The following is a 24,289-nucleotide window of genomic DNA, read 5'->3' on the forward strand; positions in this document are numbered from 1 at the left end:
CCGTCCCCGTCCCCTCTCTCTTCCCCCTCCCCTCTCTCTTCCCCCTCCCCCCCCCGTCCCCTCTCTTCTCCCCGTCCCCGTCCCCTCTCTCTCCCCCCCCCCCCCCCGTCCCCTCTCTTCTCCCCCCCATCCCGTCCCCTCTCTTCTCCCCCCCATCCCGTCCCCTCTCTTCTCCTCCCCCCCCGTCCCCTCTTCTCCTCCCCCCCCCGTCCCCTCTTCCCCCCCCCCGTCCCCGTCCCCTCTTCCCCCCCACCCGGCCCACTCTTTTCCCACCCCCCCCCGTCCACTCTTCCCCCCGTCCCCTCACCTCTCCCCCGCCCCGCCCGTCCCCTCTCTCTTCTCCCCCCCCCCCCCCCGTCCCCTCTCTTCTTCCCCCCCCGTCCCCTCTTCCCCCCCCCCCCCGTCCCCTCTCTCTCTCCCCCCCCGTCCCCTCTCTTCTTCCCCCCCCCGTCCCCTCTTCCCCCCCCCGTCCCCTCTCTTCTTCCCCCCCCCGTCCCCTCTTCCCCCCCCCCGTCCCCTCTCTCTTTCCCCCCCCCCCCGTCCCCTCTCTCTTTCCCCCCCCCCCGTCCCCTCTCTCTCCCCCCCCCGTCCCCTCTCTCTTCCCCCCCCCCCCGTCCCCTCTCTCTTCCCCCCCCCCCCCCGTCCCCTCTCTCTTCCCCCCCCCCCCCGTCCCCTCTCTCTTCCCCCGTCCCCTCTCTCTTCCCCCCCCCCCCCCCGTCCCCTCTCTCTTCCCCCCCCCCCCGTCCCCTCTCCTCCCCCACCGTCCCCTCTCTCTCTCTCCCCCCCCCGTCCCCTCTCTCTCCCCCCCCCCCCCCCCTCTCTCTCTCCCCCCCCCCCCGTCCCCTCTCTCTCGCCCCCCCCCCGTCCCCTCTCTCTCGCCCCCCCCCCCCGTCCCCTCTCTCTCGCCCCCCCCCCCGTCCCCTCTCTCTCGCCCCCCCCCGTCCCCTCTCTCTCGCCCCCCCCCCGTCCCCTCTCTCTCGCCCCCCCCGTCCCCTCTCTCTCGCCCCCCCCGTCCCCTCTCTCTCGCCCCCCCCCGTCCCTCTCTCTCGCCCCCCCCCGTCCCCTCTCTCTCGCCCCCCCCCCGTCCCCTCTCTCTCGCCCCCCCCGTCCCTCTCTCTCGCCCCCCCCCGTCCCCTCTCTCTGGCCCCCCCGTCCCCTCTCTCTCGCCCCCCCCGTCCCCTCTCTCTCTCCCCCCCGTCCCCTCTCTCTCTCTCCCCCCCCGTCCCCGTCCCCTCTCTCTCCCCCCCCCCCCCGTCCCCTCTCTCCCCCCCCCCCCCGTTCCCTCTCTCCCCCCCCGTCCCCTCTCTCTCTCTCCCCCCCCCCGTCCTCTCTCTCTCCCCCCCCCGTCCCCTCTCTCTTCCCCCCCCCCCCCCCGTCCCCTCTCTCTTCCCCCCCCCCCGTCCCCTCTCTCTCCCCCCCCCCCCGTCCCCTCTCTCTCTCTCCCCCCCCGTCCCCTCTCCCCCTCCCCCCCCCCCGTCCCCTCTCTCTCCCCCCCCCCGTCCCCTCTCTCCCCCCCCCCCCCGTCCCCTCTCTCTCCCCCCCCCCGTCCCCCGTCCCCTCTCTTCTCCCCGCCCCCGTCCCCTCTCTTCTCTCCCCCCCCCGTCCCCTCTCTTCTCCCCCCCCCCCGTCCCCTCTCTTCTCCCCCCCCCCCGTCCCCTCTCTTCTCCCCCCCCCCCCCCGTCCCCTCTCTTCTCTCCCCCCCCCGTCCCCTCTCTTCTCCCCCCCCCCCCGTCCCCTCTCTCCCCCCCCCCCCGTCCCCTCTCTTCTCCCCCCCCCCCCCCCGTCCCCTCTCTTCTCTCCCCCCCCCGTCCCCTCTCTTCTCTCCCCCCCCCGTCCCCTCTCTTCTCCCCCCCCCCCGTCCCCTCTCTCCCCCCCCCCCCCGTCCCCTCTCTTCTCCTCCTCCCCCCCCCCCCCCGTCCCCTCTCTTCTCCTCCCCCCCCCCCCCGTCCCCTCTCTCTCCCCGCCCCCCCCCGTCCCCTCTCTCTCCCCCCCCCCCCCGTTCCCTCTCCCCCCCCCCCTCCGTCCCCTCTCTCTCCCCCCCCGTCCCCGTCCCCTCTCTCTTCCCCCTCCCCTCTCTCTTCCCCCTCCCCCCCCGTCCCCTCTCTTCTCCCCGTCCCCGTCCCCTCTCTCTCCCCCCCCCCCCGTCCCCTCTCTTCTCCCCCCCATCCCGTCCCCTCTCTTCTCCTCCCCCCCCGTCCCCTCTTCTCCTCCCCCCCCGTCCCCTCTTCTCCTCCCCCCCCCCCGTCCCCTCTTTCCCCCCCCCGTCCCCGTCCCCTCTTCCCCCCCACCCGGCCACTCTTTTCCCACCCCCCCCCGTCCACTCTTCCCCCCCGTCCCCTCACCTCTCCCCCGCCCCGCCCGTCCCCTCTCTCTTCTCCCCCCCCCCCCCCCCGTCCCCTCTCTTCTTCCCCCCCCGTCCCCTCTTCCCCCCCCCCCCCCGTCCCCTCTCTCTCTCCCCCCCCGTCCCCTCTCTTCTTCCCCCCCCCGTCCCCTCTTCCCCCCCCCCGTCCCCTCTCTTCTTCCCCCCCCCGTCCCCTCTTCCCCCCCCCGTCCCCTCTCTCTTTCCCCCCCCCCGTCCCCTCTCTCTTTCCCCCCCCCCCGTCCCCTCTCTCTTCCCCCCCCCCCGTCCCTCTCTCTTCCCCCCCCCCGTCCCCTCTCTCTTCCCCCGTCCCCTCTCTCTTCCCCCCCCCCCCCCGTCCCCTCTCTCTTCCCCCCCCCCCCCCCCGTCCCCTCTCTCTTCCCCCCCCCCCCCCGTCCCCTCTCCTCCCCCACCGTCCCCTCTTCTCCTCCCCCCCCGTCCCCTCTCTCTTTCCCCCCCCCCCGTCCCCTCTCTCTTTCCCCCCCCCCCGTCCCCTCTTCCCCCCCCGTCCCCGTCCCCTCTTCCCCCCACCCGGCCACTCTTTCCCCCCCCCCCCCCGTCCACTCTTCCCCCCGTCCCCTCACCTCTCCCCCGCCCCGCCCGTCCCCTCTCTCTTCTCCCCCCCCCCCCCTCTCTCTCTCCCCCCCCCGTCCCCTCTCTTCTTCCCCCCCCCCGTCCCCTCTTCCCCCCCCCTGTCCCCTCTCTCTCTCCCCCCCCCGTCCCCTCTCTTCTTCCCCCCCCCGTCCCCTCTTCCCCCCCCCCGTCCCCTCTCTTCTTCCCCTCCCCGTCCCCTCTTCCCCCCCCCCCGTCCCCTCTCTCTTTCCCCCCCCCCCGTCCCCTCTCTCCTCCCCCCCCCCGTCCCCTCTCTCTTCCCCCCCCCCCGTCCCCTCTCTCTTCCCCCCCCCCCGTCACCTCTCTCTTCCCCCCCCCCCCCGTCCCCTCTCTCTTCCCCCGTCCCCTCTCTCTTCCCCCCCCCCCCCGTCCCCTCTCTCTTCCCCCCCCCCCCCCCCCGTCCCCTCTCTCTTCCCCCGTCCCCTCTCTCTTCCCCCCCCCCCCCGTCCCCTCTCTCTTCCCCCCCCCCCCCGTCCCTCTCCCCCCCCCCCCGTCCCCTCTCTCTTCCCCCCCCCCCCCCCCCGTCCCCTCTCTCTTCCCCCCCCCCCCCGTCCCCTCTCTTCTTCCCCCCCCCGTCCCCTCTTTCCCCCCCCCGTCCCCTCTCTCTTTCCCCCCCCGTCCCCTCTCTCTTTCCCCCCCCCCCCCGTCCGCTCTCTCTCCCCCCCCCCGTCCCCTCTCTCTTCCCCCCCCCCCCCGTCCCCTCTCTCTTTCCCCCCCCCCCCCGTCCCCTCTCTCTTCCCCCGTCCCCTCTCTCTTCCCCCCCCCCCCGTCCCCTCTCTCTTCCCCCCCCCCCCCCGTCCCCTCTTCCCCCCCCCCCGTCCCCTCTCTCTTCCCCCCCCCCCCCCCGTCCCCTCTCTCTTCCCCCCCCCCCCCCCGTCCCCTCTCTCTTCCCCCCCCCCGTCCCCTCTCTCTTCCCCCCCCCCCCCCGTCCCCTCTCTCTTCCCCCCCCCCCCCGTCCCCTCTCTCTTCCCCCCCCCGTCCCCTCTCTCTTCCCCCCCCCCCCCGTCCCCTCTCTCTTCCCCCCCCCCCGTCCCCTCTCTCTTCCCCCCCCCCGTCCCCTCTCTCTTCCCCCCCCCCGTCCCCTCTCTCTTCCCCCCCCCCCGTCCCCTCTCTCTTCCCCCCCCCCCCGTCCCCTCTCTCTTCCCCCCCCGTCCCCTCTCTCTTCCCCCCCCCGTCCCCTCTCTCTTCCCCCCCCCGTCCACTCTCTTCTCCCCCCCCCCCCCGTCCCCTCTCTTCTCCCCCCCCCGTCCCCTCTCTTCTCCCCCCCCCGTCCCCTCTCTTTCCCCCCCCCGTCCCCTCTCTCTTCCCCCCCCCCGTCCCCTCTCTCTTCCCCCCCCCGTCCCCTCTCTTCTCCCCCCCCCGTCCCCTCTCTTCTCCCCCCCCCGTCCCCTCTCTTCTCCCCCCCCCGTCCCCTCTCTTCTCCCCCCCCCGTCCCCTCTCTTCTCCCCCCCGCCGTCCCCTCTCTCCCCCCCCCCCGGCCCCTCTCTCTTCCCCCCCCCCCCCGACCCCTCTCTTTCCCCCCCCCCCGTCCCCTCTCTTTCCCCCCCCACCCCCGTCCCCTCTCTTCTTTCCCCCCCCCACCCCCGTCCCCTCTCTTCTTCCCCTCCCTTCTCCCCACCCATCCCCTCCCTTCTCTCCCACCCCGGTCCCCTCTCTACCCCCCCCCCCCAACTCTTCCCCCCCCGTCCCCTCTCTTCTCCCCCCCCCCGTCCCCTCTCTTCTCCCCCCCCGTCCCCTCTCTTCTCCCCCCCCGTCCCCTCTCTTCTCCCCTCCCCCCCCGTCCCCTCTCTTCTCTCCCCCCCCCCCCGTCCCCTCTCTTCTCCCCTCCCCCCCCGTCCCCTCTCTTCTCTCCCCCCCCCCCCCGTCCCCTCTCTTCTCTCCCCCCCCCCCCGTCCCCTCTCTTCTCCCCCCCCCCCCCGTCCCCTCTCTTCTCCCCCCCCCGTCCCCTCTCTTCTCCCCCCCCCCCCCGTCCCCTCTCTTCTCCCCCCCCCCGTCACCTCTCTCCCCCCCCCCCCCCCGTCCCCTCTCTCCCCCCCCCCCCCGTCCCCTCTCCCCCCCCCCCCCCCGTCCCCTCTCTTCTCCCCCCCCGTCCCCTCTCTTCTCCCCCCCCCCCGCCCTCCCCGTCCCCTCTCTTCTCCCCCTCTTCTACCCCCCCCCCCCACCCCCGTCCCCTCTCTTCTTCCCCTCCCTTCTCCCCACCCATCCCCTCCCTTCTCTCCCCCCCCCCCGGTCCCCTCTCCACCCCCCCCACCCCCAACTCTCCCTCCCCGTCCCCTCTCTTTCTCCTCCCCCCCCCCCCCCACCCGTCCCCTCTCTTCCCCCCCCCCTCCCCTTGCCCTCTCTTCTCCCCCCCCACCCTCCCGTCCCCTCTCTTCTCTCCCCCCCCGTCCCCTCTCTTCTCCATCCCCTCACTCCTCACCCCCCCTTCTCCCCCCCCCCGTCCCCTCTCTTCCCCCCCCTCCCCTTGCCCTCTCTTCTCCCCCCCCCCCCTTGCCCTCTCTTCTCCCCCCCCCCCCACCCTCCCGTCCCCTCTCTTCTCTCCCCCCCCCTCTCCGTCCCCTCTCTTCTTTCCCCCCCCCACCCCCGTCCCCTCTCTTCTCCCCCTCTTCTACCCCCCCCCCACCCCCGTCCCCTCTCTTCTTCCCCTCCCTTCTCCCCACCCATCCCCTCCCTTCTCTTCCCCCCCGGTCCCCTCTCTACCCCCCCCAACTCTCCCTCCCCGTCCCCTCTCTTCTCCCCCCCCCCGTCCCCTCTCTTTCCCCCCCGTCCCCTCTCTTTCCCCCCCCCGTCCCCTCTCTTCTCCCCCCCCCCGTCCCCTCTCTTTCCCCCCCGTCCCCTCTCTTTCCCCCCCCCCCGTACCCTCTCTTTCCCCCCCCCCGTCCCCTCTCTTTCCCCCCCCCCGTCCCCTCTCTTTCCCCCCCCCCGTCCCCTCTCTTTCCCCCCCCCCGTCCCCTCTCTTTCCCCCCCCCGTCCCCTCTCTTTCCCCCCCCCGTCCCCTCTCTTTCCCCCCCCCCCGTCCCCTCTCTTTCCCCCCCCCGTCCCCTCTCTTTCCCCCCCCCCGTCCCCTCTCTTTCCCCCCCCCCGTCCCCTCTCTTTCCCCCCCCCCGTCCCCTCTCTTTCCCCCCCCCCGTCCCCTCTCTTTCCCCCCCCGTCCCCTCTCTTTCCCCCCCCCGTCCCCTCTCTTTCCCCCCCCCGTCCCCTCTCTTTCCCCCCCCCCCCCCGTCCCCTCTCTTTCCCCCCCCCGTCCCCTCTCTTTCCCCCCCCCCGTCCCCTCTCTTTCCCCCCCCCCGTCCCCTCTCTTTCCCCCCCCCCGGCCCTCTCTTTCCCCCCCCCGTCCCCTCTCTTTCCCCCCCCCCCGTCCCCTCTCTTTCCCCCCCCCCGTCCCCTCTCTTTCCCCCCCCGTCCCCTCTCTTTCCCCCCCCCGTCCCCTCTCTTTCCCCCCCCCGTCCCCTCTCTTTCCCCCCCCCGTCCCCTCTCTTTCCCCCCCCCCCCCGTCCCCTCTCTTTCCCCCCCCCGTCCCCTCTCTTTCCCCCCCCCGTCCCCTCTCTTTCCCCCCCGTCCCCTCTCTTTCCCCCCCCCCGTCCCCTCTCTTTCCCCCCCCCCGTCCCCTCTCTTTCCCCCCCCCCGTCCCCTCTCTTTCCCCCCCCCCGTCCCCTCTCTTTCCCCCCCCGTCCCCTCTCTTTCCCCCCCCCGTCCCCTCTCTTTCCCCCCCCCGTCCCCTCTCTTTCCCCCCCCCCCCCGTCCCCTCTCTTTCCCCCCCCCGTCCCCTCTCTTTCCCCCCCCCCGTCCCCTCTCTTTCCCCCCCCCCGTCCCCTCTCTTTCCCCCCCCCCGGCCCTCTCTTTCCCCCCCCCGTCCCCTCTCTTTCCCCCCCCCCCGTCCCCTCTCTTTCCCCCCCCCCGTCCCCTCTCTTTCCCCCCCCGTCCCCTCTCTTTCCCCCCCCCGTCCCCTCTCTTTCCCCCCCCGTCCCCTCTCTTTCCCCCCCCCCCCGTCCCCTCTCTTTCCCCCCCCCGTCCCCTCTCTTTCCCCCCCCCCGTCCCCTCTCTTTCCCCCCCCCCGTCCCCTCTCTTTCCCCCCCCCCGGCCCTCTCTTTCCCCCCCCCGTCCCCTCTCTTTCCCCCCCCCCCGTCCCCTCTCTTTCCCCCCCCCCGTCCCCTCTCTTTCCCCCCCCCCCGGCCCCTCTCTTTCCCCCCCCCGTCCCCTCTCTTCCCCCCCCCGTCCCCTCTCTTTCCCCCCCCCCGTCCCCTCTCTTTCCCCCCCCCCGTCCCCTCTCTTTCCCCCCCCCCGTCCCCTCTCTTCCCCCCCCCCCGTCCCCTCTCTTCTCCCCCCCCCCGTCCCCTCTCTTCTCCCCCCCCCCGTCCCCTCTCTTCTCCCCCCCCCCGTCCCCTCTCTTCTCCCCCCCCCCGTCCCCTCTCTTCTCCCCCCCCCCGTCCCCTCTCTTCTCCCCCCCCCCGTCCCCTCTCTTCTCCCCCCCCCCGTCCCCTCTCTTCTCCCCCCCCCCCGTCCCCTCTCTTCTCCCCCCCCCGTCCCCTCTCTTCTCCCCCCCCCCGTCCCCTCTCTTTCCCCCCCCCCGTCCCCTCTCTTTCCCCCCCCCCGTCCCCTCTCTTTCCCCCCCCCCGTCCCCTCTCTTTCCCCCCCCCCGTCCCCTCTCTTTCCCCCCCCCGTCCCCTCTCTTCTCCCCCCCCCGTCCCCTCTCTTCTCCCCCCCCCCGTCCCCTCTCTTTCCCCCCCCCCGTCCCCTCTCTTTCCCCCCCCCCGTCCCCTCTCTTTCCCCCCCCCGTCCCCTCTCTTTCCCCCCCCCCGTCCCCTCTCTTTCCCCCCCCCGTCCCCTCTCTTTCCCCCCCCCCGTCCCCTCTCTTCCCCCCCCCAGTCCCCTCTCTTTCCCCCCCCCCGTCCCCCTTCTTTCCCCCCCCCGTCCCCCTTCTTTCCCCCCCCCGTCCCCCTTCTTTCCCCCCCCCGTCCCCTCTCTTTCCCCCCCCCCGTCCCCTCTCTTTCCCCCCCCCGTCCCCTCTCTTTCCCCCCCCCCGTCCCCTCTCTTTCCCCCCCCCCGTCCCCTCTCTTTCCCCCCCCCCGTCCCCTCTCTTTCCCCCCCCCCGTCCCCTCTCTTTCCCCCCCCCCGTCCCCTCTCTTTCCCCCCCCCCGTCCCCTCTCTTTCCCCCCCCCGTCCCCTCTCTTTCCCCCCCCCCGTCCCCTCTCTTTCCCCCCCCCCGTCCCCTCTCTTTCCCCCCCCCCGTCCCCTCTCTTTCCCCCCCCCCGTCCCCTCTCTTTCCCCCCCCCCGTCCCCTCTCTTTCCCCCCCCCCGTCCCCTCTCTTTCCCCCCCCCCGTCCCCTCTCTTTCCCCCCCCCCGTCCCCTCTCTTTCCCCCCCCCCGTCCCCTCTCTTTCCCCCCCCCGTCCCCTCTCTTTCCCCCCCCCCGTCCCCTCTCTTTCCCCCCCCCGTCCCCTCTCTTTCCCCCCCCCGTCCCCTCTCTTTCCCCCCCCCGTCCCCTCTCTTTCCCCCCCCCGTCCCCTCTCTTTCCCCCCCCCGTCCCCTCTCTTTCCCCCCCCCGTCCCCTCTCTTTCCCCCCCCCGTCCCCTCTCTTTCCCCCCCCCCGTCCCCTCTCTTTCCCCCCCCCGTCCCCTCTCTTTCCCCCCCCCGTCCCCTCTCTTTCCCCCCCCCGTCCCCTCTCTTTCCCCCCCCCGTCCCCTCTCTTTCCCCCCCCCGTCCCCTCTCTTTCCCCCCCCCGTCCCCTCTCTTTCCCCCCCCCGTCCCCTCTCTTTCCCCCCCCCGTCCCCTCTCTTCCCCCCACCCCCCCCTCCCCTTGCCCTCTCTTCTGCCCCCCCCCCACCCACCCGTCCCCTCTCTTCTCTCCCCCCGTCCCCTCTCTTCTCCATCCCCTCACTCCTCCCCCCCACTTCTCCCCCCCCCCACCCCTCCCAGTCCCCTCTCTTCTCTCGCCCCCCTCCCCGTCCCCTCTCTTCTTTCCCCCTCCCACCCCCGTCCCCTCTCTTCTCCCCCTCTTCTACCCCCCCCCCCCCCACCCCCGTCCCGTCTCTTCTTCCCCTCCCTTCTCCCCACCCATCCCCTCCCTTCTCTCCCCCCCCGGTCCCCTCTCTACCCCCCCCACTCCCAACTCTCCCTCCCCGTCCCCTCTCTTTCTCCCCCCCCCCCCCACCCGTCCCCTCTCTTTCCCCCCCCCCCCTCCCCTTGCCCTCTCTTCTCCCCCCCCCACCCTCCCGTCCCCTCTCTTCTCTCCCCGCCGTCCCCTCTCTTCTCCATCCCCTCACTCCCCCCCCTTCTCCCCCCCCCCCACCCGTCCCCTCTCTTTCCCCCCTCCCTCCCGTCCCCTCTCTTCTCTTCCCCCCCCCCTCTCCGTCCCCTCTCTTCTTTCCCCCCCCCCACCCCCGTCCCCTCTCTACCCCCCCCCCAACTCTCCCTCCCCGTCCTCTTTCTTCTCCCCCGCCCCGCCCGTCCCCTCTCTTCTCCCCCCCCCCCCCCGTCCCCTCTCTTCTCCCCCCCCCCCCCCCGTCCCCTCTCTTCTCCCCCCCCCCCGTCCCCTCTCTCTCCCCCCCCCCCGTCCCCTCTCTCTCTCCCCCCCCCGTCCCCTCTCTCACTCCCCCCCCCCCCCCGTCCCCTCTCTCACTCCCCCCCCCCCCCGTCCCCTCTCTCTCTCCCCCCCCCCCGTCCCCTCTCTCTCCCCCCCCCCCCGTCCCCTCTCTCTCCCCCCCCCCCCGTCCCCTCTCTTCTCCCCCCCCCCCCCGTCCCCTCTCTTCTCCTCCCCCCCCCCCCCGTCCCCTCTCTTCTCCTCCCCCCCCCCCCGTCCCCTCTCTTCTCCTCCCCCCCCCCCCCCGTCCCCTCTCTTCTCCTCCCCCCCCCCCCCCCCGTCCCCTCTCTTCCCCCCCGTCCCCTCTCTTCTCCCCCCCCCCCCCCGTCCCCTCTCTTCTCCCCCCCCCCCGTCCCCTCTCTTCTTCCCCCCCCCCCCGTCCCCTCTCTTCTCCCCCCCCCCCGTCCCCTCTCTTCTCACCCCCCCCCCGTCCCCTCTCTTCTTCCCCCCCCCCCCCGTCCCCTCTCTTCCCCCCCCCCGTCCCCTCTCTTCTCCCCCCCCCCCCCCGTCCCCTCTCTTCTCCCCCCCCCCCCCCCGTCCCCTCTCTTCTCCCCCCCCCCCCCCCGTCCCCTCTCTTCTCCCCCCCCCCCCCCCGTCCCCTCTCTTCTCCCCCCCCCCCCCGTCCCCTCTCTTCTCCCCCCCCGCCCCGTCCCCTCTCTTCTCCCCCCCCCGTCCCCTCTCTTCTCCCCCCCGTCCCCTCTCTTCTCCCCCCCCCGTCCCCTCTCTTCTCCCCCCCCGTCCCCTCTCTTCTCCCCCCCCCGTCCCCTCTCTTCTCCCCCCCCGTCCCCTCTCTTCTCCCCCCCCGTCCCCTCTCTTCTCCCCCCCCGTCGTCCCCTCTCTCCCCCCCCCCGTCCCCTCTCTCTCCCCCCCCCCCCGTCCCCTCTCTCTCCCCCCCCCCCGTCCCCTCTCTCTCTCCCCCCCCCCCGTCCCCTCTCTCTCCCCCCCCCCGTCCCCTCTCTCTCCCCCCCCCCCCCCGTCCCCTCTCTCTCCCCCCCCGTCCCCTCTCTCTCCCCCCCCCCCCCGTCCCCTCTCTCTCCCCCCCCCCCGTCCCCTCTCTCTCCCCCCCCCCCGTCCCCTCTCTCTCCCCCCCCCCCCCGTCCCCTCTCTCTCCCCCCCCCGTCCCCTCTCTCTCCCCCCCCCCCCGTCCCCTCTCTCTCTCCCCCCCCCCCCCCGTCCCCTCTCTCTCTCCCCCCCCCCCCCGTCCCCTCTCTCTCTCCCCCCCCCCCCCCCCCGTCCCCTCTCTCTCTCCCCCCCCCCCCCCCCCGTCCCCTCTCTCTCTCCCCCCCCCCCCCCGTCCCCTCTCTCTCTCCCCCCCCCCCCCCCCGTCCCCTCTCTCTCTCCCCCCCCCCCCCGTCCCCTCTCTCTCTCCCCCCCACCCCGTCCCCTCTCTCTCTCCCCCCCCCCCGTCACCTCTCTTCTCCCCCCCCCCTCTTCCCCCGCCCCCCCGTCCCCTCTCTTCTCCCCCCCCCCCCCCCCCGTCCCCTCTCTTCTCCCCCCCCCCCCTGTCCCCTCTCTTCTCCCCCCCCCCCCCCCGTCCCCTCTCTTCTTCCCCCCCCCCCCGTCCCCTCTCTTCTTCCCCCCCCCCCGTCCCCTCGCTTCTCCCCCCCCCCCGTCCCCTCTCTTCTCCCCCCCCCCGTCCCCTCTCTTCTCCCCCCCCCGTCCCCTCTCTCTCCCCCCCCCCCGTCCCCTCTCTCTCTCCCCCCCCCCCCCCCGTCCCCTCTCTCTCCCCCCCCCCCCCGTCCCCTCTCTCTCCCCCCCCGTCCCCTCTCTCTCCCCCCCCCCCCCGTCCCCTCTCTCTCCCCCCCCGTCCCCTCTCTCTTCCCCCCCCCCCCCCGTCCCCTCTCTCTTCCCCCCCCCCCCGTCCCCTCTCTTCTTCCCCCCCCCCCCCCCCGTCCCCTCTCTTCTTTCCCCCCCCCCCGTCCCCTCTCTTCCCCCCCACCGTCCCCTCTCTTCCCCCCCCCCCCCGTCCCCTCTCTTCTCCCCCCCCCCCCCGTCCCCTCTTTTCTCCCCCCCCCCCCCGTCCCCTCTTTTCTCCCCCCCCCGTCCCCTCTTTTCTCCCCCCCCCCCCGTCCCCTCTCTTCTCCCCCCCCCCCCCCGTCCCCTCTCTTCTCCCCCCCCCCCCCCCGTCCCCTCTCCTCTCCCCCCCCCCCGTCCCCTCTCTTCTCCCCCCCCGTCCTGTCTCTTCTCCCCCCCCGTCCCCTCTCTTCCCCCCCCCCCGTCCCCTCTCTCTTCCCCCCCCCCCCGTCCCCTCTCTTCTCCCCCCCCCCGTCCCCTCTCTTCTCCCCCCCCCCCGTCCCCTCTCTCTCCCCCCCCCGTCCCCTCTCTCTCCCCCCCCCCCGTCCCCTCTCTTCTCCACCCCCCCCCCCGTCCCCTCTCTTTCCCCCCCCCCCCGTCCCCTCTCTTCTCCCCCCCCCCCCGTCCCCTCTCTTCTCCCCCCCCACCCCTGTCCCCTCTCTTCTTCCCCCCCCCCCCGTCCCCTCTCTTCTTCCCCCCCCCCCGTCCCCTCTCTTCTCCCCCCCCACCCCTGTCCCCTCTCTTGTTCTCCCCCCCCCCCCCCGTCCCCTCTCTTCTTCCCCCCCCCCGTCCCCTCTCTTCTTCCCCCCCCCCCCCCGTCCCCTCTCTTCTCCCCCCCCCCCGTCCCCTCTCTTCTCTCCCCCCCCGTCCCCTCTCTTCTCCCCCCCCCCCCCGTCCCCTCTCTTCTCCCCCCCCCCCCCCGTCCCCTCTCTTCTCCCCCCCCCCCCCCGTCCCCTCTCTTCTCCCCCCCCCGTCCCCTCTCTTCTCCCCCCCCCCCCCGTCCCCTCTCTTCTCCCCCCCCCCCCCCCGTCCCCTCTCTTCTCCCCCCCCCCCCCCCCGTCCCCTCTCTTCTCCCCCCCCCCCCCCGTCCCCTCTCTTCTCTCCCCCCCCCGTCCCCTCTCTTCTCCCCCCCCCCCCCCGTCCCCTCTCTTCTCCCCCCCCGTCCCCTCTCTTCTCCCCCCCCGTCCCCTCTCTTCTCCCCCCCCGTCCCCTCTCTTCTCCCCCCCCGTCCCCTCTCTTCTCCCCCCCCGTCCCCTCTCTTCTCCCCCCCCGTCCCCTCTCTTCTCCCCCCCCGTCCCCTCTCTTCTCCCCCCCCGTCCCCTCTCTTCTCCCCCCCCGTCCCCTCTCTTCTCCCCCCCCGTCCCCTCTCTTCTCCCCCCCCGTCCCCTCTCTTCTCCCCCGTCGTCCCCTCTCTTCTCCCCCCCCCGTCCCCTCTCTTCTCCCCCCCCCGTCCCCTCTCTTCTCCCCCCCCCCCCCCGTCCCCTCTTTCTCCCCCCCCCCGTCCCCTCTCTTCTCCCCCCCCCCCCCCCCCGTCCCCTCTTTCTCCCCCCCCCGTCCCCTCTCTTCTCCCCCCCCCCGTCCCCTCTCTTCTCCCCCCCCCGTCCCCTCTCTTCTCCCCCCCCGTCCCCTCTCTTCTCCCCCCCCGTCCCCTCTCTTCTCCCCCCCCGTCCCCTCTCTTCTCCCCCCCCGTCCCCTCTCTTCTCCCCCCCCGTCCCCTCTCTTCTCCCCCCCCGTCCCCTCTCTTCTCCCCCCCCGTCCCCTCTCTTCTCCCCCCCCGTCCCCTCTCTTCTCCCCCCCCGTCCCCTCTCTCCTCCCCCCCCGTCCCCTCTCTTCTCCCCCCCGTCGTCCCCTCTCTTCTCCCCCCCGTCGTCCCCTCTCTCTCCCCCCCCCGTCCCCTCTCTCTCCCCCCCCCCCCCCCGTCTCCTCTCTCCCCCCCCCGTCCCCTCTCTCTCCCCCCCCGTCCCCTCTCTCCCCCCCCCCCCCGTCCCCTCTCTCTCCCCCCCCCCCCCGTCCCCTCTCTCTCCCCCCCCCCCCGTCCCCTCTCTCTCTCCCCCCCCCCCGTCCCCTCTCTCTCCCCCCCCCCCCCGTCCCCTCTCTCTTCCCCCCCCCCCCTCTCTCTCTCCCCCCGTCCCGTCCCCTCTCTTCTCCCCCCCCCCGTCCCCTCTCTTCTGCCCCCCCCCCCCGTCCCCTCTCTTCTCCCCCCCCCCCCGTCCCCTCTCTTCTCCCCCCCCCCCCGTCCCCTCTCTTCTCCCCCCCCCCCCCGTCCCCTCTCTTCTCCCCCCCCCCCCGTCCCCTCTCTTCTCCCCCCCCCCGTCCCCTCTCTTCTCCCCCCCCCCGTCCCCTCTCTTCTCCCCCCCCGTCCCCTCTCTTCTCCCCCCCCGTCGTCCCCTCTCTCCCCCCCCCCCCCGTCCCCTCTCTCTCCCCCCCCCCCGTCTCCTCTCTCCCCCCCCCCCGTCTCCTCTCTCTCCCCCCCCCGTCTCCTCTCTCTCCCCCCCCGTCTCCTCTCCCCCCCCCCCGTCCCCTCTCTCCCCCCCCCCCGGTCCCCTCTCTCTCCCCCCCCCCCCCCGTCCCCTCTCTCTCCCCCCCCCCGTCCCCTCTCTCTCCCCCCCCCCCCCGTCCCCTCTCTCTCTCCCCCCCCCCCCCCCCGTCCCCTCTCTCTCTCCCCCCCCCGTCCCCTCTCTCTCCCCCCCCCCCCCCCGTCCCCTCTCTCTCCCCCCCCCCCCCGTCCCCTCTCTCTCTCCCCCCCCCCATCCCCTCTCTCTCTCCCCCCCCATCCCCTCTCTCTCTCCCCCCCCCCCCCCCCGTCCCCTCTCTCTCTCTCCCCCCCCCCGTCCCCTCTCTCTCTCCCCCCCCCGTCCCCTCTCTCTCTTCCCCCCCCGTCCCCTCTCTCTCTTCCCCCCCCGTCCCCTCTCTCTCCCCCGCCGTCCCCTCTCTCTCCCCCCCCCCCCGTCCCCTCTCTCTCCCCCCCCCCCCCGTCCCCTCTCTCTCTCCCCCCCCCCCCCGTCCCCTCTCTCTCCCCCCCCCGTCCCCTCTCTCTCCCCTCCCCGTCCCCTCTCTCTCCCCTCCCCCCACTGTCCCCTCTCTTCTTCTCCCCCCACTGTCCCCTCTCTTCTTCTCCCCCCACCCCTCCCCGTCCCCTCTCTCTCCCCCCCCCCCCGTCCCCTTTCTCTCTCCCCCCCCCCCTCCCCGTCCCCTTTCTCTCTTTCCCCCCCCCCCGTCCCCTTTCTCTCTCTCTCCCCCCCCCTCCCCGTCCCCTTTCTCTCCCCCCCCCCTCCCCGTCCCCTTTCTCTCCCCCCCCCCCCCCGTCCCCTTTCTCTCCCCCCCCCCCTCCCCGTCCCCTTTCTCTCCCCCCCTCCCCGTCCCCTTTCTCTCCCCCCCTCCCCGTCCCCTTTCTCTCCCCCCCCCTCCCCGTCCCCTTTCTCTCCCCCCCCACCCCCTCTCCTCTTCTCCCCCCCGCCCCCTCTCCTCCCCGCCCCCTCCGTCCCCTCTCCTCTTCTCCCTCCCCCCCCCCCCGTCCCCTCTCCTCTTCTCCCCCCCCCCCCTCTCTTCTTCTCCCCCCCCCCCCCCTCTGTCCCCTCTCTTCTTCTCCCCCCCCTCCCCGTCCCTTCTCTTCTTCTCCGCTCCCCCCCCGTCCCTCGGAGAACAGCTCTGAAGATTTTATTTCTGAGGCTCCCAGACTCATTCCTGATTTTCCTGCTCCTCGGATGCTGCCTGACCTGCTGTGCTTTTCCAGCTCCACTCTAATCTTGACTCTGATCTCCAGCATCTGCAGTCCTCACTTTTGCCTAGTTTCACCATTTCGTGCCCATCCCTAATTGCCCAGAGGGCATATAAGAATTAATCACCTTGCTGTTGGTCTGGCGTCATGTAGGCCAGACCAGGTAAGGTCGGCTGTCCTTTTTCCCTAAGGGACATTAGTGAACTAGATGGGCTTTTGCTGACAAAAGGCAATGGTTATCATTAGACTCTTCATTTCAGATTGTTACTGAATTCAGACTTCGCTATCTGGGCATAGGTCCCCAGAACATGACATGGATCGCTGGATAATCGTCTAGTGATAAAACCATTAATGCAATGTCTGTCCTCATCAAACACTCCCAAGGACAGGGACAGCATGGGGTTAGATACAGAGTAAAGCTCTCTTTACACTGTCCCCTTCAAACACTCCTAGGACATGGACAATGGAGGATTAAATACAGAGTAAAGTTCCCATCTATGCCGTGTTCATTAAATACCCCAGGACAGGGACAGCACTGGCTTGGATAAAGAGTAAAGCTCCCTCTACACTGTCCCTGTAAAATACTCTGGGACAGGACAACACCAGGTTAGATACTGCGTTGAGGAACAATGTCTTCCCTCAGGATGGTGCATATTTGGTCACCTTGCTCCCCCAATGGGGGTGGTTTTGAACACTCCGTTGTTGAATGTATTTAAGACTGGGACACACAGCAATTTGTTCTTGGGGAATTTAGGGTTAGGAAGAGGAGGTAGGAAAGTGAAGTTGAAGCCCAGGCTCAGTGAGGGTCGTATTGAATGGAGGAAACAGGCTCGCTGGGCAGAATGGCCGTCTTCTCCTCCGATTTCGGGTGTTTGTGTCCTTTGTCGCTTCTTGTAAAGATGCAAAATGAGTAGGCCATTGATAGAGCCAGAGCCAGTGATAGAAAGGCACCATCTGAGCATTCCCAGTAGGAAATGACTCTGAACAGTGCACAGGCTGGAGGGAAGGTCGCTGAGATTAATGTTCAGAGCTTTCTCTATTGTTCTCATCGTTTCCTGCGAGCTCATTTGCATTTGGGATTATAGTGAGCAGGATGCCAGCTGTTGTTCTTTTCCCTGGTGTAGGGTCAGAGAGTCATTCCCCCCCCCCCCCCCCCCACCCCTGCTGTACCTCTGTGACTGACTCCAAACAGATTGTGACCAAGCCTGGAGTCATTGGGGACTCAAATCCAGACAGACTAATTGGCCAGCTGATCCCATTTCCATAGCGGTGTTCGGTGCCGACTTCTCGTTAGAATTAGAATTTCTGTCAACAGCCATGATAGCTTTTAAAAAGATTCACTCTCTCTCACCCTGTGCTGTCCCTGTCCTGGGAGTGTTTGATAGAGACGGTGCAGAGGGAGCTTTACTCTGTATCTAACCCTGTGTTGCCCCTGTGCTGGGAATGTTTAATGAAGACAGTGTAGAGTGTTTGATGGAGGAGACAGTGTAGAGGGAGCTTTACTCTGTATCTAACCCTGTGCTGTCCCTGTTCCAGGAGTATTTGATGGCGGGGGAGTCAATGTAGAGGGAGTTTTACTCTGTCTTTGACCCCATGCTGTTCCCGTCCTGGGAGTGTTTGATGTAGAGAAGTGCCGGGGGAGATTTACTTTCAGTTTACTTTTAGTTTAACAGTGTAAATGAAGCTTTGTTTTTGGTTTAAGAGAGTAGAGAGAGCTTTAATCTGTATCTAACCTCGTACTGTCCCTGTCCTGGGAGTGTTTGATGGGGACATTGTAGAGAGAGCTTTACCCTGTATCGAATCTCATCTCTGTGTCCTGGGAGTGGTGGATTGGGGCAGTGTAGAGGGAGCCTTACTCTGTGTGCCTAACCCCGTGCTGTCCCCGTCCTGGGAGTGGTTGGAATGAATTTGCCGAGTAAAATGTATCCGATCTAATCTTGGGCAGTTTGTGGTCTGGTGGGTTGAAAAGGTTGATTTCCTTTCCACAGTCTCCTGGTGAATACTACATGATTTGGATAACTTCTGACATCATTTCGATCACCATCGTGGTGGGGATTTTCATCCTGCAGAAGTGAGTGAGACTGAGAGGCCTTCCTGTGATGTGTTTTGCATGGTGCATGTGGTCTTGAGAAGGAGGGTTCACCCTGTTCTCGTCTGTCAGTCGGTACAAATCTGTTCTCTTTTTTTTTTAAAACTCGTGTGTGTGAAATGTTCTGTCTGTGTCTTTGTTGTCAATCTGGGAAATGGGCAGAGTAAATACCCAGGATGTTGTTACACAGTCTGCCAATGGGTATGGCCATAAGGTGCAGGAACAGAAGCAGGACATTCAGCCCATCGAGATTCCTGTCATCATCTCGCATTCACAGAACGCTGTCAAAGTCACAGACCTCCCAGGAATTATTATAGGATTTGTACTAACTCCAGTCAGCTCTCTGTGCGCGGAAAGGGCTCTGATACCTCACCCCATGACTCCCTCCTTTTTGAAGGTTTAGTAGAGGGTGTATGGGGGGGGGAAGGAATTTTGCAAAGAGGGACATAAGGAAAGGGGAAAAGTCACAGAACTTTAGGATTGTTACAGTGCAGAAGGTGGCCATTTATCCCATCATTTCCGTACAGGCTCTCTGAATGAAAAATACAGAGTCTCATTCTCCCACCTTCATCCCCATAAACGTTGTTCTTTTTCCACTAACTATCTAATTCCTTCCTGAAAGACTCCAATGAACCTGCCTCACCCACACTCTCAGATAGTAGACTGCAGACCCTGAGCGCTTGCTGCATGAAAGTAGAGTCATAGAGAACCACAGCACAGAAAATTCGGCAATTTGGCCATTCGGCCTATTGGGTCCATGCTGGTCAAAAACAACTCCCTAACTATTCTAATCCCATTTTCCAGTACTTGGCCCATAGCCTTGTCTACCTTGACATCGCATGAGCACATCTAAATCTGTCTTCAATGTGATGAGTGGAGCTGGTGAATATAAAACAGGCACCACCGCTATTTATTTGAATGGTGTTATTACTGTCAATGGCCTGTCAGAGGTCTGCTGGAGGTTTTGATATTGTTGGTTCACAGACAGTTACTGGAGGCCGATGTTGCTCAGGAGTGATGTGGAGTTGGTTCCTAATGGGAAAACAGGCCTGTCCATCTCAATCCCCCACTGCGACCACCTCCGAGCACCTCCCGTTCCCAAGTGTCATGCTGCCAGGCATTTCGGGAGTGAAAACAGTGGGACTATTGGGGAAAGGGTGCATGAGGGAGGTGAGGAGGCACAGTTTGCCAACGAGGTTCAGAAGCACAGCTTGAGATACTTGTAGGAGGATATTGTTGAGTCTCTCCCAAGGTACATTGATCAGCAACTAGCCAGGCGAGGAATCCTTCGTGATCCTTGATCCTCATGACCTCAATCTTTCCTGACCCATTCCAAGACACCCCTCCCCTTTCATTCTCAACTGTGTACAATTCCAATCCCTCCCTCCCCATATTCCACCAGCAACAATTTTGAGCACCTAATCTCTTCCCATCGCCCAGCCTTTCAGTGACGTTTCGGTTGCGTTGCTGTGCATTTTTCCTTTTGATTATTTCCCTCTTTTTTTTTCTCCTGACTGCGTTGGTTGATGTGTCATTGCCATGTTGGATTAGCGGGTGTAAGTGTTACATTTCCTGCTGCGTTAGTGGGTAAATGTCCTTTCTTTTTTAATTGCCTCCCTACCCGTGTTGCTTGGTTAAGTGTCTGTTCTCCCTGTGGGGTCAGGGTGGGGGGAGCAAGTTTTTGTTTTGTTTCTCTCTCTCTCTGCCAGGTTGGTGAGACACTCTCATCCACGCTGGGTTGGTAGGTAAGTGTCAGTTTATTTGCATGGGATCCAAGGAGCGCCTGGAACTTGCACAGGCATTGGTAAATCATCATCTCCCCCATTGTATGCCATTAGATGCCTCGCTCCATTTGTTTGCCCTCGGAAATTGGTGGCTAAGTCCATTAGTGGGTCAGTCTCGAACTGTGCCTGCACACTGCGGCTCAGGGTTTTGGATCAGCCCTGTCGGCTGTCACCATGGTAGGGGCTATTGGTGGGTGGAGATGGGGAAAGGAAAACAATTAGACCCTTCATCCCCTTAAAGCTCAACCTTCCGAATGTCAACTCCCTACTTCTTGCGTTGGTGAACCGGAGAAGGGAGTGGAAACTGGTCCCAATCCCAGCACCCATCCCACCCAAGATCAGGCCAGAGACCCTGAATCAGGTGGAGTCCGAGAGCTAGGGGATGGAGGGGAGAAGGGGGAGATTTTGAGCTGTTATTAAGAGTGGCACAATGCTGTGGAACAGTTTCAATGCTTGAATGCACTTTTGCATTGAGAATGACTCAGGGGTATCGTTCAATCCATGACCCCTCTAATCATTGTGTTTTTGTACAATGCAATTTGTTTGGCCTGATCTGAAATGTGGGAGAAACAAAGTTTGTTTAAAATTTCATCGATGGACAATTTAGAAGCATTGAACAATGCCCCTGCTCTGCATTCACCCTTTTTCATTGTGTCTTTCACCTTTTTCTGCTTTTCACTGATGTTTATCTTCCTCTGCTCTTTTTCCTCCACTCCTTTTTCTCCTCCTCTCTCTCGCTGTCTCTCTCTCTCTCGCTGTCTCTCTCTCTCTCGCTGTCTCTCTCTCTCTCGCTGTCTCTCTCTCTCGCTCTCTCTCACTGTCTCTCTCTCTCTCTCGCTGTCTCTCGCTGTCTCTCGCTCTCTCTCTCTCTCGCTCTCTCTCTCTCTCGCTCTCTCGCTGTCTCGCTGTCTCGCTGTCTCTCTTTCTCTCTCTCTCTCGCTCTCTCTCTCACTCTCACTCTTGCTCTCTGCTGCATTCTGGCATTTCACAGCTATCACTTGATCAGGTAATGCTACCGCTTCCAGTCGGACCTTTGCACTGTTCTAGGGGGAGGCTCAGTCAGGGCAAAGAAAGGTGTAAATTGGGGTTCTGTCCCAGCCCATCCCTGCTGCTCCTTCCTTGGAACTGCCTACCCATCTTCCCAACTCTACTTCTCACTCCTTGTCCCCATCCAAATCCCACTCCCCTTTCCACCACCACACCTTCCTTGCTGTCTTTCCTCCCAACTTCTTGCCTCTCTACCTCCCCCCATCTTTCTCTCTCCCTCTCCCTCTCCCTCTCCCTCTCCCCCTCACCATCCTGTCCCTCTATCTTCCCTGCCTCTCCTTCCCCTCTATCTCCCCATACCTCCTTCATCCCCACCCCTCCTGCCCCTCCACCCCCCACCCACCCACCTCCTGCTCCGCCCACCTCCCCCTCCCGTCCCTCCATCTCCCCACCTCTCCCTTCCCATCCCATCTCCCCCACCTCCCCGTCCCATCCCTCCACCCTCCATCTCTCCCACCTCCCTCCTCCCACCCCTCCATCTCCCCACCTCTCCCTTCCCATCCCATCTCCCCCACCTCCCCGTCCCATCCCTCCACCCTCCATCTCTCCCACCTCCCTCCTCCCACCCCTCCATCTCCCCCACCTCCCCCCTCCCATCCATCCATCCCTCCTTCCTGCCCCTGTTTTTCTCTTCCCACTGTCTCCCTTCTCCTGACCCCCCTCAATCGCGTGCTGTCTTCCGTCACTCCTGGTCTGAGAATGCTGACTCTCGCCGGTGCTACTGAGACGCTGAGTGGGGAATAGGCCTCGGGATCTTTCTCTGTACTGTGGTGTTACGGGAGTGCGGGGTTGGTGGTGGCGAGGGGGTTGGGAGTCGGGCTATAAACTGGGATTCTGTGAATGGCCTCAGTTCATCCTGTGTTTGTGTGGGGGCAGGGGAGGGGTTGGGGATGTGGGGGTGGGGTATGGGGAGCGGAGGTGGGTTGGGGTGGGGAGGTTGAGTCAGGAATCCCATCTCGTTTCTCTCCCCACCCACCCCCGCCACCCTGTGGGTGTGCATACGGCTCGGGCTGAGGGGGAGATTATGATTAATGAGGATGTCCGTGGAAAATGACATCAATGGACAACTATTCACAAGGAGAAAGTGAGGTCTGCAGATGCTGGAGATCATTCCTGATGAAGGGCTTATGCCCGAAACGTCGATTCTCCTGTTCCTTGGATGCTGCCTGACCTGCTGTGCTTTACCGGCAACACATTTTCAACTATTCACAAGGCTCTGGGTACAGAATTCCCAAGGTTCACCACCCTCAGAGTGTGGGGAAAAAAATTACTCCCCTTGGTCTGAAATAACTGACACCTTAATCTGAGGACATGCTCCTCCGTTCTCAATATTCCAGCCCCGGGAGGCAGTGGTTTGTCCATTTGGGTGAGATTGCCTCTCATTCTCCTAAACCATAGAGAACCTTTTCCTCAGTGTCCCCCTTAAGGACATGGAAATACAGGAACAAAGAAAATTGGAGCTGAACTGGGCCATTCGGTCCTTCGAGTCTATTCCGCCAATCAATATGATCACGGTAGATCATCCGACTCAGTCCCCTGCTCCCTGCTTTCTCCTGATATCCTTTGATCTTTTTAGCCCTGAGAATGATGTCTAACTCCTCCTTGAAAACATTCAATGTCTTGGTCTCAACCGCTTTCTGGTGAAATTCCACAGGCTTAGTCCTCTCTGGGTGAGCCCTCATCTCAGTCCCCAAATAGCCAACCCCCTGTATCCTTAGACTGTGACCCTCTGGTTCTAGACTCCCCTGGTCATTGGGAACATCCTCCTTGCATTTACCCTGTCAGAATTTTATAGGTTTCAATGAGATCACACCTCTTCCCCTCCCCCATGACTCCCACCCAACTTATTCCTGTAAAATCCAGTGAATATAGACCTAACTGAAACAAAACTGGAAAAAACTCAACAGGTCTGGCAGCATCTGTGGAGAGAAAGCTGGTTTCAGGTTCAATGACCTTTCTGCCATTCAGGACTGTGCACAATACTCCGGGTATGGACTCATCAAGGCCCTGCATGATTGCAGAGAGACATCCCTGCTCCTGTATCACCCCAGGGATCAATATGCCTTGCCACCTGCTGGAGTTGCTGACTCTAGTTCGAATGGGCACGAAGACAAGAATCACAGGACATGTCCATTTGGCCCATCGCTCCCGCACAGCCTTTTCCCCATATCCCTGCACACCATCTCTATCTAAAGAACCATCCAATACCCCTCTTGAATGCCCCAATTGAACCTGCCTCACCACATTTCCAGGCAGTGCATTCCAGACCCGAAAGAGGTGGAGTTGAAAATTTGTTCTCTCTATTATGTTTTGGTGAAAACCTTCTAGTGACTCTGGGACTGAGCAGCACCAGACTAGAACCAGCGCCTGCCATAAAGATGTAAGAAACAGGAGTGGCATTTGGCCCATCGGGTTTGTTCAGCCAGTTGGTAATATCATGGCCAGTGTGGCCTTAACTCTACTGTCCTGCTTGGTTTCCCCCCAAAACCATAACGTCCTCTTGTTGATCAACAAAACATCTGTGGGCTTCCTGAGCCCCTGGCTCATCAGCATGGATCTATTACCGTCTCCCCACCCACCCTCCCCTTCAACGGCAGTGTTGCCTTTGTTGATCGACAAGGGGAGGTAACCGTTTTTTGGGAAAGGAACTCATTTCCAACTCTCACTCTCAGGGGCCATCTTCCACCTCCACTCGGACAGAAACCCTTACTCCTTTCAAATAAAAAAAACAAAAGTGCTGGAGGAACCCAGCAGGTCTGGTAGCATCTGTGGAAATAAAAACATAGTTAATGGTTCTGATCCAGTGACCCTTTGCAACTTGCTGATTGATGTTGATGGGCCCGGTCTATCCCTAAATGGAACATCCCAGGACATTTCTGCTATCATGCCTGGACTGCTCCATTATAGAAGATATTTATATGTGGGGTGGGGGACAAGGTTGGAGTTTAGGGACCTTGCAGTGATTTTTTTGTCAATTTGATCTAGCTTTTACTGACTGGTCAGCATTTTATACATTTACACTTCCCAAACAGTCCTGACTTAGAAATATATCGCTGTTCCTTCAGTGTCACTGGGCCAAAATCCTTGAATTCCCTCCCCAAGGGCATTATGGGTGCACCTACGCGCATGGACTGCAGCGGTTCAAGAAGGAACTCACCCCCAAGGGGCAACTAGGGATGAGCAATAAATGACTGCCCATTGAGGTTCTGGATCTGAGGAAACAATGTTTCTGATTCTCAGTCTGAGCTGATTGTCAGGGATGAGATGACCTCCAAGATAGCATTCCACAAATGAATGTGGTGTATCACCTGTTCCTATAATCCTACCTGACCCTAAGCTTTAATATTGTGCCTGCTGTGTTGGGGTAGTTTTCAATGTCAAGGACACTGCACACACGAGAGAAACATTTTCCAATGTTCAATTAGAATCCAGAGGAGGCCATTTCGCCTCTTGAACTCATTCTAGTCTTGAGTTAAATGATTGCTGAGTTGTACATAAACTTCATCTTGGCTCTGTAACCCTTGTGTATGTAACAAAAAGACTGATTCCCTCAATTTCAATTACTCCGGGGTGATTGGAGTAGGTTGGGGGTACTCCTGTTTCTATTTACCATTTCCTGGTTTTCACTCATTGGATGGGAAGTTGAAAGTGAAGAAAGCTGGTTGACTGTGAAGCCCGGGTCACCATGACCAAGCTGAGACTCCCATTGGAAGGGAGGTTGACTGCAACACGTTACCAGAACTTATCCTAAAATACTGGGCCCATTGGACTTCCTGGTGGGAATTTATATGGTCATCTGGGAATGGGCTGAAAAGCAGAAGCTGGCAAAATAGTGCGGGAAGGTGCCAGGTGTCACTCCCGGTGCCCTACAAGTGGAACCACCCGCCTCCTCCCCACAAATCCCATGGTGCCATGTTGGGAGGGTAATTCTTAGTTGGACGTAGGAGCCCCTTGGTGGAGTGAGGACAGGCGAAGCTGCCATTAGGTATCTTCCCTCATTAATAACGTTCACCCCTCCCTTCCACCTTTGGCAGGGCCTGCTCTACAGGGCCCAACACTCCACTTACCGTGAGGGCAGCTGATCATCAATGAATGCTCTTCCCCAAGTGCAATTCCAGCAGCGATCACTGCTCCTCGTGGCGCTGTTGAGCTACTGGCTCGCTGAATGGGCCATAGTCCTTTGGGGGGGGGGAGGTGCCATGCTTGATAGGATAACACCAGCCAACCTTCCTACCTCCACTCCTCCCACCCCACTACCCTCCCAAACCCGTCCCCTTCCCAGCCCAGCTGCCAGTTGGACCCCAAAA

The 24,289-nt window shown here is 65.3% G+C and overlaps 1 protein-coding gene across 5 annotated transcripts in view; it reads left to right on the top strand.

The window, feature by feature from the left end:
• Nucleotides 1-24,289, top strand: part of gdpd5b (glycerophosphodiester phosphodiesterase domain containing 5b) — a 250,916-nt gene that overhangs the window by 203,332 nt on the left and 23,295 nt on the right. For 3 of the 5 annotated variants that reach the window (XM_087988435.1, XM_087988434.1, XM_087988436.1), the window contains one exon: nt 17,051-17,133. The exons of the other annotated variants lie outside the window; for them this stretch is intronic. In XM_087988435.1, the coding sequence (XP_087844561.1) occupies nt 17,051-17,133 (83 nt within the window). The remainder of the gene's footprint in view (nt 1-17,050; nt 17,134-24,289) is intronic. 5 annotated transcript variants of the gene reach the window in all.

This window comes from Chiloscyllium plagiosum, unplaced genomic scaffold, assembly GCF_037043375.1.
Source record: "Chiloscyllium plagiosum isolate Xiang-an unplaced genomic scaffold, Cpla_swu_hap1 HiC_scaffold_6, whole genome shotgun sequence".
Classification (NCBI taxonomy): domain Eukaryota; kingdom Metazoa; phylum Chordata; class Chondrichthyes; order Orectolobiformes; family Hemiscylliidae; genus Chiloscyllium; species Chiloscyllium plagiosum.